The sequence below is a fragment of the Anoplophora glabripennis genome, unplaced genomic scaffold (genome assembly GCF_000390285.2).
Source record: "Anoplophora glabripennis isolate ALB-LARVAE unplaced genomic scaffold, Agla_2.0 scaffold251, whole genome shotgun sequence".
Classification (NCBI taxonomy): Eukaryota; Metazoa; Arthropoda; class Insecta; order Coleoptera; family Cerambycidae; genus Anoplophora; species Anoplophora glabripennis.
This window is the reverse complement of record NW_019416333.1, coordinates 477,429-489,497: the sequence shown is the minus strand read 5'-3', so window position 1 is coordinate 489,497 and position 12,069 is coordinate 477,429. Positions and strand designations below refer to the sequence as shown.

The window sequence follows — 12,069 nt, the reverse complement described above, 5'->3', positions numbered from 1 at the left end:
AATTTTAGCTTAGGCAACATGAAGACAAATCACCATATCGAACGCCAAGCCCAGATATTAGTACGGATCGATTCCACCTCAGGAAACAAAAAATCCAAAAGTGAAATTCAAAGGCGAAGATCACTGCAGGGCCACACCGAAGCCACCATGGGATGTGACCGAACGTCAACTCTACTGCGCTGCAGTCCATTAAGTAGAACAGATACATGGCTAATACGTACAAAGTACGCTTTCAACCTTTTAAGCTTCTATATTATACATATAGACTCATTATTTATTCATACTAATATATTTTCAATAAACCCCATTTAAAACATTGTTAAAAGTATTTGCTCCGCTTAGGATTTTCTGTGTCTATGACGAAGATCCTAAGGGATAAAAACAAAGCTGCTCAGTGGCTCAATTTCTCTCAAAACTTTATGTGCTGTGGGGAAGATCCTAAGGGATAAAAACAAGATGGCCTAAAATCTAAGTATGTGTCAGGTGCGTTGTTGGAGAATTAGGCAGCAATCCAATACCTCAGAATTTAAGTTACTCTGGAGAGAGTTGGTGGGAAAAGGACTGGTAAAGAGGACAGGATGCGGTACTAAAATCAAAAATAACTATTAGATACCTAAACATTTAACGAGCTGTGCCTTCGCTTGGAAGCAATTTTGAAACCATATTCAAGTGTTTCTTTATTTTTTGGGATAGAACTACTGACTGCCAATACACAGTCACACACAAAAAAGTTGTCTGTACTTTTCATGCGATATATGTTATCCGAAGTATTTTTGCCTCCTGATCACGAATTCGGTGTCAGAATTGAGCTATCACATCACAGGAATTTCCTAACCTCAAAAAATAGGTCAAAAATAGCAAAAATTTAAGAAAAAGTGTTAGGAAAAATAGAAAAAAATGTTTCCTATATTCAAATGTTCAATTATACGGTTAAGACCCTGCTGAACGTGAATCCGCGGTCAGAATTGATAGTTATTTTTCTAACCTCCAAAAAAACGGGTCAATTAAGGTCAGATATCAAGAATTTTCAAAAAATATTAATAGATTGCCGCCAAATTTGGTATACGGTGGTTTTCGGAGTCGCTGATCACGGATCCGGATCCATTTTGCAAAATTCAAGATGGCGGATACAAGATAGTCGATTAAATTTTCAAAAAATAACACATTCGCGCCAGATTTGGCATACGGGGGATTTCGAGGTATAAAGAAAACAAAAATATTACAAAAAGAATTTCACGATTCTGACCTCGAATTCGTAATCAGCGGCCTCGAAAACCCCCATACCTATACCAAATTTGGCGCGAATCTATTATTTTTTGAAAATTTGGTCGGCCATCTTGGATCCGCCATCTTGAATTTTGCAAAATTGACCACGGATCCGTGATCAGCAAACCCGAAAACTCCCGTATACCAAATTTGACGCGAATCTGTTATTTTTTGAAAATTCGTGATACTGACCTTAATTGACCCGTTTTTTGAGGTTAGAAAAAGAACCATCAATTCTGACCGCAAATTCACGTTCGGCGGGGTCTTAACATATAAATGAACATTTGAATATAGAAAAAAAAATTTTTGAATTTTTCCTAGCACTTTTCCGTGAATTTTAGCTATTTTTGACCTGTTTTTTTGAGGTTAGGAAATTCCTGTGTTGTGATAACTTAATTGCGACAACGGATTCCTGATCAGGAGGCAAAAGTAGGTACTACGGATAACATATGTCGCATGAAAAGTACAGACAACTTTTGTGTGTGTGTGTGTGTGTGTGGTTGTTCGTTAAAAAAAACGTTTCGTAACACTTAATTAACACCTTACATTAACATGTAGCGCAGTTTGGGCTAATTTTGAACTGACACAGTTTTTCCGGTCCACCGTGTACATACACACGCATATTAGCGGCGGCCAGTCAAAGACTCCGGCTGAGAATATGGAATAAGACATTCGTTGGCCGTTCAACGGCGAGTATAGAAAGTGCCCAGTGCTCATATCTCCAGTTTTAACTTAGTTACCAAGGATACGCAGTCAATATGAGATCGCTTGTGATTGTTGTCCTTTCCTTTGTCGCCTTCGGTGAGTACCATATTGTTACAGTTTTTCCACCAAATCGTCAATGCCCTTAGAAGCGCTCTTAACTCGCTGATAACGCTATATTTTACCAACCACTATAAAATGTAACAAAATAAAGGAAAATAAATGTGCGCCAAAAACAATTATGTAATTTACCACTTTTTGGAAAGGCAGGGGCAAACAATGGGCAAATATGTGTGCTAAGTTTTTTGAGCGCGTCTTACATAATAGATATTTATGGCTGTTGAAATTTTTATGACAAAATTAGCTTAAAAGAAAATTATTTGGAGCAAGCACGGAACTGTAACTAAGCGCTACGTTTTGAGCTATTTGTTCTTGGCGGTCGTGAGCGTTCAAATAACATATATTCGTTTTCTTGCTCTGTTTGCTCCAGTAATTGCTAAAATACGGTTTTGTGTTGAATGAAAGTTGTACAAACTAGTTTTGTGAATTAAAATGTTGAACGTTACTTAATAAAATACAATATAGGTATCGCTGAAAATATTTTCAGTGAGGGAAACGTTATATACATAATAAATTTACATTATGTATGCAAAACAGTTTTTTTTTTAATTTCTAGGCCTTTACAGTACAATTTTTTCTTAAATACATTTAAAATATGTAGTTCCTTGAGTATCTAATAGTATAATATACTTGTGTACAATATTTTAACTTACAAAATATTTGTTAAAGTAAAATTTCACTTTTATTGGTTTGAAACTCGGAACACTAGTACTTTTATACTTGTACTTGTGTTTTATGTAACAATTTATTGTGACTAATGTAGACTTAGAGATCATTTTTTCCCGTTCTGTCACGTCTTTTTTGTTGATATGTTTATTAGATATTAAGTAATATTTTGAAAATTGACCTCAATTTTGAATTTTATTATTGTCACTAAGATTCAGTTATAAATAATAATCGATGACTTTGTCCTAGCATTGTATATATATATATATATATATATCTGTTAAATATTTTTCTTAAAAAATCTGTCATTTATAACCATAATAATTGGAGACTAGGTTTTCGATTGTATATGTATAGAGACAATCAGGAAACATTCTACCTCGACTACAGACAAAAAATTTTGACTTTTTTTAAAATGTGGAAAAGGAATTGAATATATGTTTGCGTCGAAACAAACCAAACTTAATTTTTTAAAAAGAACACCCTATATATTTGGATACGTTTCCATACAAATGCAGTACTAAAGTTTTGACAGTTGCAACAATCTCAGTGTAGAAGTTTACAGGGTATTTTCTTCTTTATTTGAAAATCTTAGTAATTTATTACCGCAAAAGAGTAAATACGCATTGTTTCCAAAGCAATCTTGATATTGTCTATTGCGGAGGATCAGTAAATAATTCAAAATATTCTGTAAACCATCAAAGCATATATGATATGTACCACTGTAATAATTATAAAAGGGAAGGAATTCCGAAAAGCCTCTAATATTAATTCAATTGTTTTTTATGAAAGTTTGAGAGGGTAAGAAAATTTTCTAAAACCTTAGTCTTAACAATTTTTTAATAGATGGAAGGTCAAAAATGATAAGAAAAGTAGAATGTTATGTGAAAATCCTTGTACATTAAAATCTGTAGCTTTTTCCACTTAATCAGTTAATATCTTATCACATTCCTTGTAAATGTTGTGTCATTATTGAAATAAACTATTAATTAAGGTTTCCTCTAAAACCCTATAACTTTTGGGGAGTATAAAATCGATGTTTTAATTTTGGAACCTCAGAATACTAGATTATTAAAACTTTGACTTATTCAAACGAACCAAATTAAATCCAACAATTAAATCATCTTCGATGTCGACAACTACTTTATGGTGAAACCTATTCTTTCACAACAGAGAAGAAGCATCTTGGATAATTGTGTAACTGACTTCGCCTGCTCTAGCTTGTCAACAACGTTTAGAAAGAAAATAGTATTAAATAAATAAATACTTGGCTACTAACTTGTCTAACTCTTCCGCAGAACTTCCTATAACACTGCACTGTACAGGGCAATAACACTTTTTTGAGAACCAACAATTTATAGTTCACTATAATTCTATGAACCACAAACTCTTTAATAATTACAAAATGTTTTAATGAGATGACACTGACTCCTTTTTGTTTTATCCTTTATCTGTTTGACCTCTTCTTATAGCTTTAACTGTTTAGATAATTTCTGGCAAAGTGTGACTTAAAGCAAGGCATATTTTAATGTGTTCTATCGGTTATATTTCAGAAAGAGAATAATTTCTAATAAATTTTTTCCCGATCCCTTACAAAAAACAGGACTTCACCTGTACAACATAGAGAATCAGAAAAAATCAAGTAGGTTTTTAAATTTGGAGTATGGAAATATATTTTAATTCTAAACAAGTATTCCTTATGAAATTTGTTGGTGTATTACACGATGAATGTAAACAAAGTATAATTCACAGTGATAGATTCACCAGTGGCGCACTTACTGGATGCGTTTTACTGTTTTCTTAAAAAATGACAGGCCAGTGTTTTAATAGAAATATTCCACTATTTTTAAAATCCTCAGATATTTTAATAAGAATAACTAGTATATTATTCCTAGATTGCACAGTTTTCCAGTAAAAGTTGAGTCTAACAAAATTCCATTACTTTTGTATGTAAACCATTTGCAACCTGTTGAAATTTTACATACAGGTGATAGTAAACCCGTTTTTGACTTCTGTGAGAAATAATCCAATTTTTTTAAGAAAATATTGTGAATTGATGAAATTCACCAGAAGAGTAGTTAATTTTCACAATCTGCATATTTGGGACAATGCGTATGTACATATTCTAATGGTGGGATATTGCCAGTAATACATTGGTGTCATTATTTTTTTTTAAGAAAATAGTAAAATTTATCCAGTACGTACGCCACTGGTGAATATATGAACGTGAAAATTCATAACATAATCGGAAAAACATTTTTCTTAGAAACCTCAACAATCTGTATCCGGAAAACGGAAAATAAAAAAGCTTTCCCCCTTTTCAACTCCATCTGTGGACACACTGTATACATGAAAAATGTATAGGGTGTTTCTAATAACTTTATTTTATATACTTCCGCCAATACCATAAACGAAAACATATTGTTCAAGGAACTATGATTCTGTTATAAATCACAGCATAAAATGTTAAAACATTCACCAATATTGATGTAATTATATTTTATTTAACACTGCAACCTTCGTCAGAGAAGTTAGTAGTGCATATTGCGACACCAACAAGTTTAAATTACAAAATGGAAACTGCTACTACTAGTAACGCTGAGACAAAACGTAATACATATAGGTTATTATTAAAAAAACAATGTATTAATATTATCAAATATTGACCGCCTAGCCGGGTGTCTTGGCCGATGGATTTCGATCGGCCTAGGTAAGCATCACGGACGCAGGCTGGAACTTGGATGGGTGACCTAAGGCAGGCTCGGGGACGTGGCTGTGGCATCCTACCAGAGACCTGGGTCGCTCAACACCTTCCGCCTGTGTGTGGTCCCCGATAAAATGGTAATGAGAATAGAGCAATAAATATCTGTAACTCAAGACCATTGCTTTCATACATAAAAATTGTACGAGACTTTGCCACCAAGCCACCCGTGTAGTAATAGGATGGTTTGAAGAAAAGTACTCGTTGTAGGGGATCCTAGAGTTCCCCAGAATACAGTTTGAATACCGCTGATCTAAACTAATCTATCACAGTTTTAAATTTTATTCATTGAAATTATGCTTTAAAAAATCCAATAGATACAAATTGTTTACTAAATTGTATTCAATTAATATAACTTGTGATTTGTGGTCGACATCTCGTCTACATAAAATGTACAATACAAGATTATGGTGTAAACAATAACGCTTGATAAAAATATTTTTTTTCGGATAGAATATAAGCATTTTAATACCCACTGACTTATCATATTGATACGATGAAAACTTTTTTGGAACCGCTAACTCCACCGATAGTTCTGCCTTTGGTTACAATAATACAGATGTTATCTCCCAGTTTTCCTAATGAAAACTAAATCAGAACTGATGATTAAACTAAAATTTACGACCACATATATTTACCTCCTTTTGTGTAGTACGTAACTCGGAGACGATTCCACAAGTTCTCAATAAGTTATAACAACTTTGATTATTGTTAATTACAAGCGCCGTTTTGCAGTTTCAACAATTTTGATTCTTGTCGATGCTTATTATTATTAATAAAAACACCTTTTAAACACATAATAAATCCTTTTACATTTAGTTCGAATATTTAAAAAATTTAACGTTATATATTTGATTTATGCAAATACCTACCTACATAATTGACACCATTTACTCTAAAAAAAAATACCCGATATACAGAATTGACATATAAGATATACTTTTCCAGTGAACATTTGGATGTCAATAAAATATCCGAAAATAAAAGTGTACCATGTTTTATATATGTCTGTTTTATTTGTATGTGTTATTTGGAATTTTTTTCAATTATAGCGCATGGGGGTATCTTGGTTCAAAACGCCCCGGCCTGCCCGGAACAACACGGAGTGCAGGCATACGCCCATCCGGAGTCTTGTAACCTCTTCTTCCTCTGCACCAATGGCACCCTAACCGTGGAAACCTGCGAAAATGGACTCCTGTTCGACGGTAAAGGTGCCGTGCACAACCACTGCAACTATAACTGGGCTGTGGACTGCGGACACAGAAAGGCTGACTGTAAGTACTCTTTACTAAATTTTTTCTAAAAAAAAATAAATAATAATAATAATAATAATAACTTCGACGCCACTGGGTATTTTGGACATTGGAAAAGTGCATTTAATTTCTAATAATGCTTGATATATGTATAAAACTTATTAATTTTGATTATAGCTGCGAAGTACTGCTTTTGTATTCAAAAATGGACAGTCATTTTGTTTAAAAAAACATTCGAGAATGTGAAAACGACTTCGCAACTGTGTATCAAAAAACATTTTTTGAAAACTGTTTCGAAATATTAATGAAAAAATGAGTACAAAGTGTCATGTTAGTATTAAAGATTAAGAAAAAAAATGTGTAAAATACTACGATTCAAGTGTTCAGTATGAATGAAGTGGAAAACGAAATGAATCGAAGCTTTTTGCTTTTAAACGACCCGACTCCTAAAGGTTTGACATGGACCCAGAAAACATCTTACATGGTGTACGCGGGAGCGCAAATGGCTCCATCTGTCGTGCTGACTCCCAACTGTGCCATTCAAATGGCTACAGTAGGAAGCGACCTGCTATATTGCAGGTACTTTGTTGCATGACTGCCACCCACAGAGGGCGTAGCACAATGTTTGAATTGTCAGTGTTGCAACTACTCCGAGTTAAACTGACGAACGACCCTAGCTGTTGCACTAGGTGTTGCGAGTATAATTCAATGCCGGTAGGGGCATATAGCCCTCGGAGTAGTTGTTTCTCGCAACATTGACAATTAAAATCCTACATGGTGTTTCTAAATCATGACACCAGATTTCGGGAGATAAAACTGTCCTTTAAACTTTCAGTGACTCCAATCAGCAGTCCGGGATGCGAATACCAGTTCGGACTTTACCCAGATGGAACTGAATGTTCTACCCATTATATAAAGTGTGCTTATGGAGAACCAATTCCCCAACATTGTGAACCAGGTCTGGTGTACGATGAACGCATCCACGGTTGCAACTGGCCTGATTTATTGCTTGAAAAATGCAATCCTGAAGGTAAAGTATAAGTCCTGTCTCGCAAATGATAAAGTTACAAATATTTTGCCTTATAAAATCTTCTGCTACTTTACAACATTCAATAAAACAAGGAATGAACAAAGACTCTTGTGTTCACTTTTCATTTATAAATATAAAAAAACATTTGCATTGAACATATTCTTTTTTATATTAATATTTCGCGTTCTTCTGCCTTCCGACAAAATGCGTGAGAGTCAAACAATGCTATTGGGAATATATTTCATAAATATATTAGATAAATGGTATTTTAAAGGAAAATTAATACTTTCACTATTTACTTCTTATGTATCTACGTGCCTATATCTGAATAGGTTGAAATAAAATTCTTTTTATTTAAATTTAACTTTCTCTACAAACGTAACTTAGCCTTAAAGTGTTGTTAAATTAAACAAAGAGAGTGTGCGATATTATTTTAGGGCGCAAAGAGAAATCCTATACTAAACAAGAGTAAATTGTGTAACCACAAACAAAAACTTTGGTTTTGGTGGTATAATGAAAGACAAGAAGTGGAAAATAAGTTTAAAAAAATTAAAATAGTCCACTTGCATAAATAGATTTAAAACACTTTTTTGAAATACCATATAATCTGTTAATTCACATTTCCATGATAAATTACAGTAGAATTCTAGAAATGTAATTATAATTTTTTTTTCTATTTACATTAGAATATTATTAGTTACATTAAGTTGCACTTAGCGCGGAAAAAATCTATAAGAATTAGTTCTGTTGTCTTTGAAGTGGAAATTTGCTACGTTTACAAACGGAAATTCAGATATATTCGAAAAACTGATGTTTTATGTATAGCATTTCCAAAAAAGTTGGCGTAACCAAAGCAAGACATTGATTCGATTCTTACGAAACGTTTTAATAAAGAAGTGAAAGGTTTATTTTTGTAGAAACATATTTAAGAACGACAATTAATCGTCAAAAGGTATCGTTAATTTATATTACAGGCAAGAATTTGACTTTGTTCTCTTTAATTTAAATGTAAGTATGGCATTTTTAAAATGTTGCATGAAAAAACACACAAAAAAAAAAGTTGGGTATACTTTTTATGCGACATATATTTTTCGTAGTAATTTGGCCTCCTGAACACGAATCTGGGGTCAGAATTGGCCCATCACGTCACAATTTTTTCCCAACCTCAAAAAACTTGTGAAAAATAGTGAAAATTGATGAAAATTTACTGGGAAAATTTGGAAAAAAATTTGTTTCCACATCAAATAGTACATTTTTATGTAAAAGACTCTGCTGAATTCAAATCTACTGTCAGAATTGAGCTAGAACGTGTGGTTTTTTTTCTAACCTCAAAAAACCGAGCAGGAATCGCTATTTTCAAATTCTGAGCGGATTTTGACCAGACTTTGTATAAAGGGGTTTTTTGGGTCGCTGATTACGAATATGAATTCACATTGTAAAAATTCAAGATGGCTGATCCAATATGGCGGGTGTACTTTTTTGAAATCCACCGATTTCAGTAAAATTTGGCATCATAAGGATTGCTGATTGATCTCACCTTCATTAATCACACATCTGGAGCCAGATTTTCATAAATCAAGGTAAAAGATTCCACTCCGTCTAAAAATGTGACTTCGCTTAAAAAAATGACTTAAGGACTCTACACATGTAATGATGTGTAGTGTGATGTGCTTGTTTCCATGGGACAAGACAAAAAAGTTTCTACTTTATTCTTTCATTTATTTAGTCGTGCTTATGGTTTTCCTATCAGATTTTTTTAACTACTATGCAGTTTTCCTATGGCATTTAGACAGCACATCACTGCATCTGCTTATGCCTTCATTCTAAAAATGTGACTTTGCCGAAAAAATGCCGCCTACTCGGCCTAAAATTATGACTCTGTTGATTTATGAAAATGTGGCTCCAGATGTGTGATTAATGAAGGTGAGATCAACCAGCAATCCTTATGATGCCAAATTTTACTGAAATCAGTGGATTCCAAAAAAGTACCCCCGCCATATTGGATCAGCCATCTTGAATTTTTACAATGTGAATTCATATTCGCAATCAGCGACCCAAAAAACCCCTTTATACAAAATCTGGTCAAAATCCGCTCAGAATTTGAAAATAGCGATTCCTGCTCGGTTTTTTGAGGTTAGAAAAAAAACCACACGTTCTAGCTCAATTCTGACAGTGGATTTGAATTCAGCAGAGTCTTTTACATAAAAATGTACTATTTGATGTGGAAATAAATTTTTTCCAAATTTTCCCAGTAAATTTTCATCAATTTTCAATATTTTTCACAAGTTTTTTGAGGTTCGGAAAAAATTGTGACGTGATGGGCCAATTCTGACCCCAGATTCGTGTTCAAGAGGCCAAATTACTACGAAGAATATATGTCGCATAACAAGTATACCCAACTTTTTTTTTGTGTGGCTGTGATAATTAATTACGTGAAATCATCTAATCCAACACTAAAATGTGGCCAATTGTAAAGGGTATTTCGAATTGCGAAGCCAAACTTCATCTGGTGGCAGAACACCTCAAAAAAGACAAAAGTTGCCTTAACAAGGTTCGGAAAATACAGTGTTCAAGTTAAAATCCACAAAAATAAAAAAATTCATAAGAAAGATAAGAAAATGAAAATTTACACACGCATTTCACTTTTTATCCTTTGTATGACAAAATGGCATATATGAACCAGAATGGGATAAAACTGGTTGGCCTTATTGCTCCATATTTCTTGTTGTGGCATTTTTTCATTTAGGTATTTAAAACCAAAACTAAAATTGGACTGATTGCGCAAAAAAACGCTTCGGAACATTAAAATTTAGTCTTTTACAGTAAGAATGTCTCTTCCCTTAATCAACACCCTGTATTATATTCGAAAAAAAGTATGCAATTCGAAATAAAACGCATTATTGATAGTACCTCTATCTACATTTTACTTTAAAAGTGTAATACTTGATGTACGATCGCCTAATTTTCTTTTTGCAGCTGTCGTAGGCTTCAAGTGTCCAACCAAGGTCCCATCGGGAAGCCCAGCCGCCAAGTTCTGGCCCTACCCGAGATTCGCCGTACCTGGGGATTGCCACAGGCTCATCACCTGCGTCAACGGCCACCCACGCCTCATCACCTGCGGTGAGGGAAAAGTCTTGGACGATTCTACCCTCACCTGCGAAGAGCCCGAGTACGTGCCACACTGTGCCAACCACATTAGAAAATAAGCACGAGCATGAAAAATTTCTTTTTACAAAAACAAAATTTACTACTTTCGCATTTATTGCAGCTGTCTTGTGCTCATTTTACAGAAAAAAATTTGGTCCAAATCTCTGTTATTTATTTATACTAGATTGACGAAAATTATGACTATTTCATAACTGTACAGTTTATAAAAAAAAACAAGTTTAAAATTAATATTTATTCAACAACTGTAGTGTCTCTACTTTTTCTATTATACAATTTTAATATTTCCATAACTTTTTAGTAATATTTAAGAACGTGTACTACTTACATACCTTACTTTTTGTGTACAATTATTGTAAATATTTGAAAATCAAGTACTACATAAATTAAAATTGGTATACCGTAACAATTTTTTTATATTTTTCACTTTTTCACTGTAAATATTTTATGTAAATTTTTTTGTCAAAAAATAAATTAAAAATAAAGTAATATAAAAAAATACTATATTTTAATGATGAATTGTTGGCAGTAATATCAGTCTTCTGAACATACCAAGAGAAATTCAGTTTTTTATTCTCTGAATCAAGTTTCATTCTTGGTGTTCTACAAAAATTAAACTAGCTACAAAATTATCAGGAATGCACTCATTATTACCACACCTCTTCTCATTAGTCAGTTCTATTATTTAATTAAATTTAAGAATCCGTCAATTCAACTGATTTTCAATGTCCAACAGTTATCAAATATTCAATCAAGTGTATTGAATGTAGTTACAACAATATAGTAACGAAACACTTCAGTTCCAGCCTTTCATCCAGTTAATACTTACGTTAATTTAATTGGATAAATTGCTACTTTACTACTTATTTTTTAAAATTTATTGACTTCAATTTAAATTTTACAACTCGAAATAATGAAATGCCATTAGCTTCATTACTTGAGAATTGCAAATTGAAGTTCAAAATTTTTTATTTTATTCCAAATGTGGGGGTAAACAATCTCTTAAAACTATATCTCGTTCTGAAGCTTTAATAGTGGTGTTTTCGGAACAGAATAATTATTGAATCAGAAACTTTCGAAGATATAGGTCCGAATCGTTTCTGTTT

At 33.1% G+C, this 12,069-nt stretch overlaps 1 protein-coding gene across 1 annotated transcript; it reads left to right on the top strand.

Annotated features, from left to right (window-relative positions):
* Positions 1–1,925: 1,925 nt before the first annotated feature.
* LOC108909521 (protein obstructor-E) lies at positions 1,926–11,382 on the top strand. Its single transcript, XM_018713891.1, has 4 exons — positions 1,926–2,067; positions 6,568–6,789; positions 7,604–7,798; positions 10,775–11,382. The coding sequence occupies exons 1-4, from the start codon at positions 2,025–2,027 to the stop codon at positions 11,002–11,004; spliced, it is 690 nt and encodes a 229-aa protein (XP_018569407.1). The 5' UTR covers positions 1,926–2,024; the 3' UTR covers positions 11,005–11,382.
* The last annotated feature ends 687 nt before the right edge of the window (positions 11,383–12,069 follow it).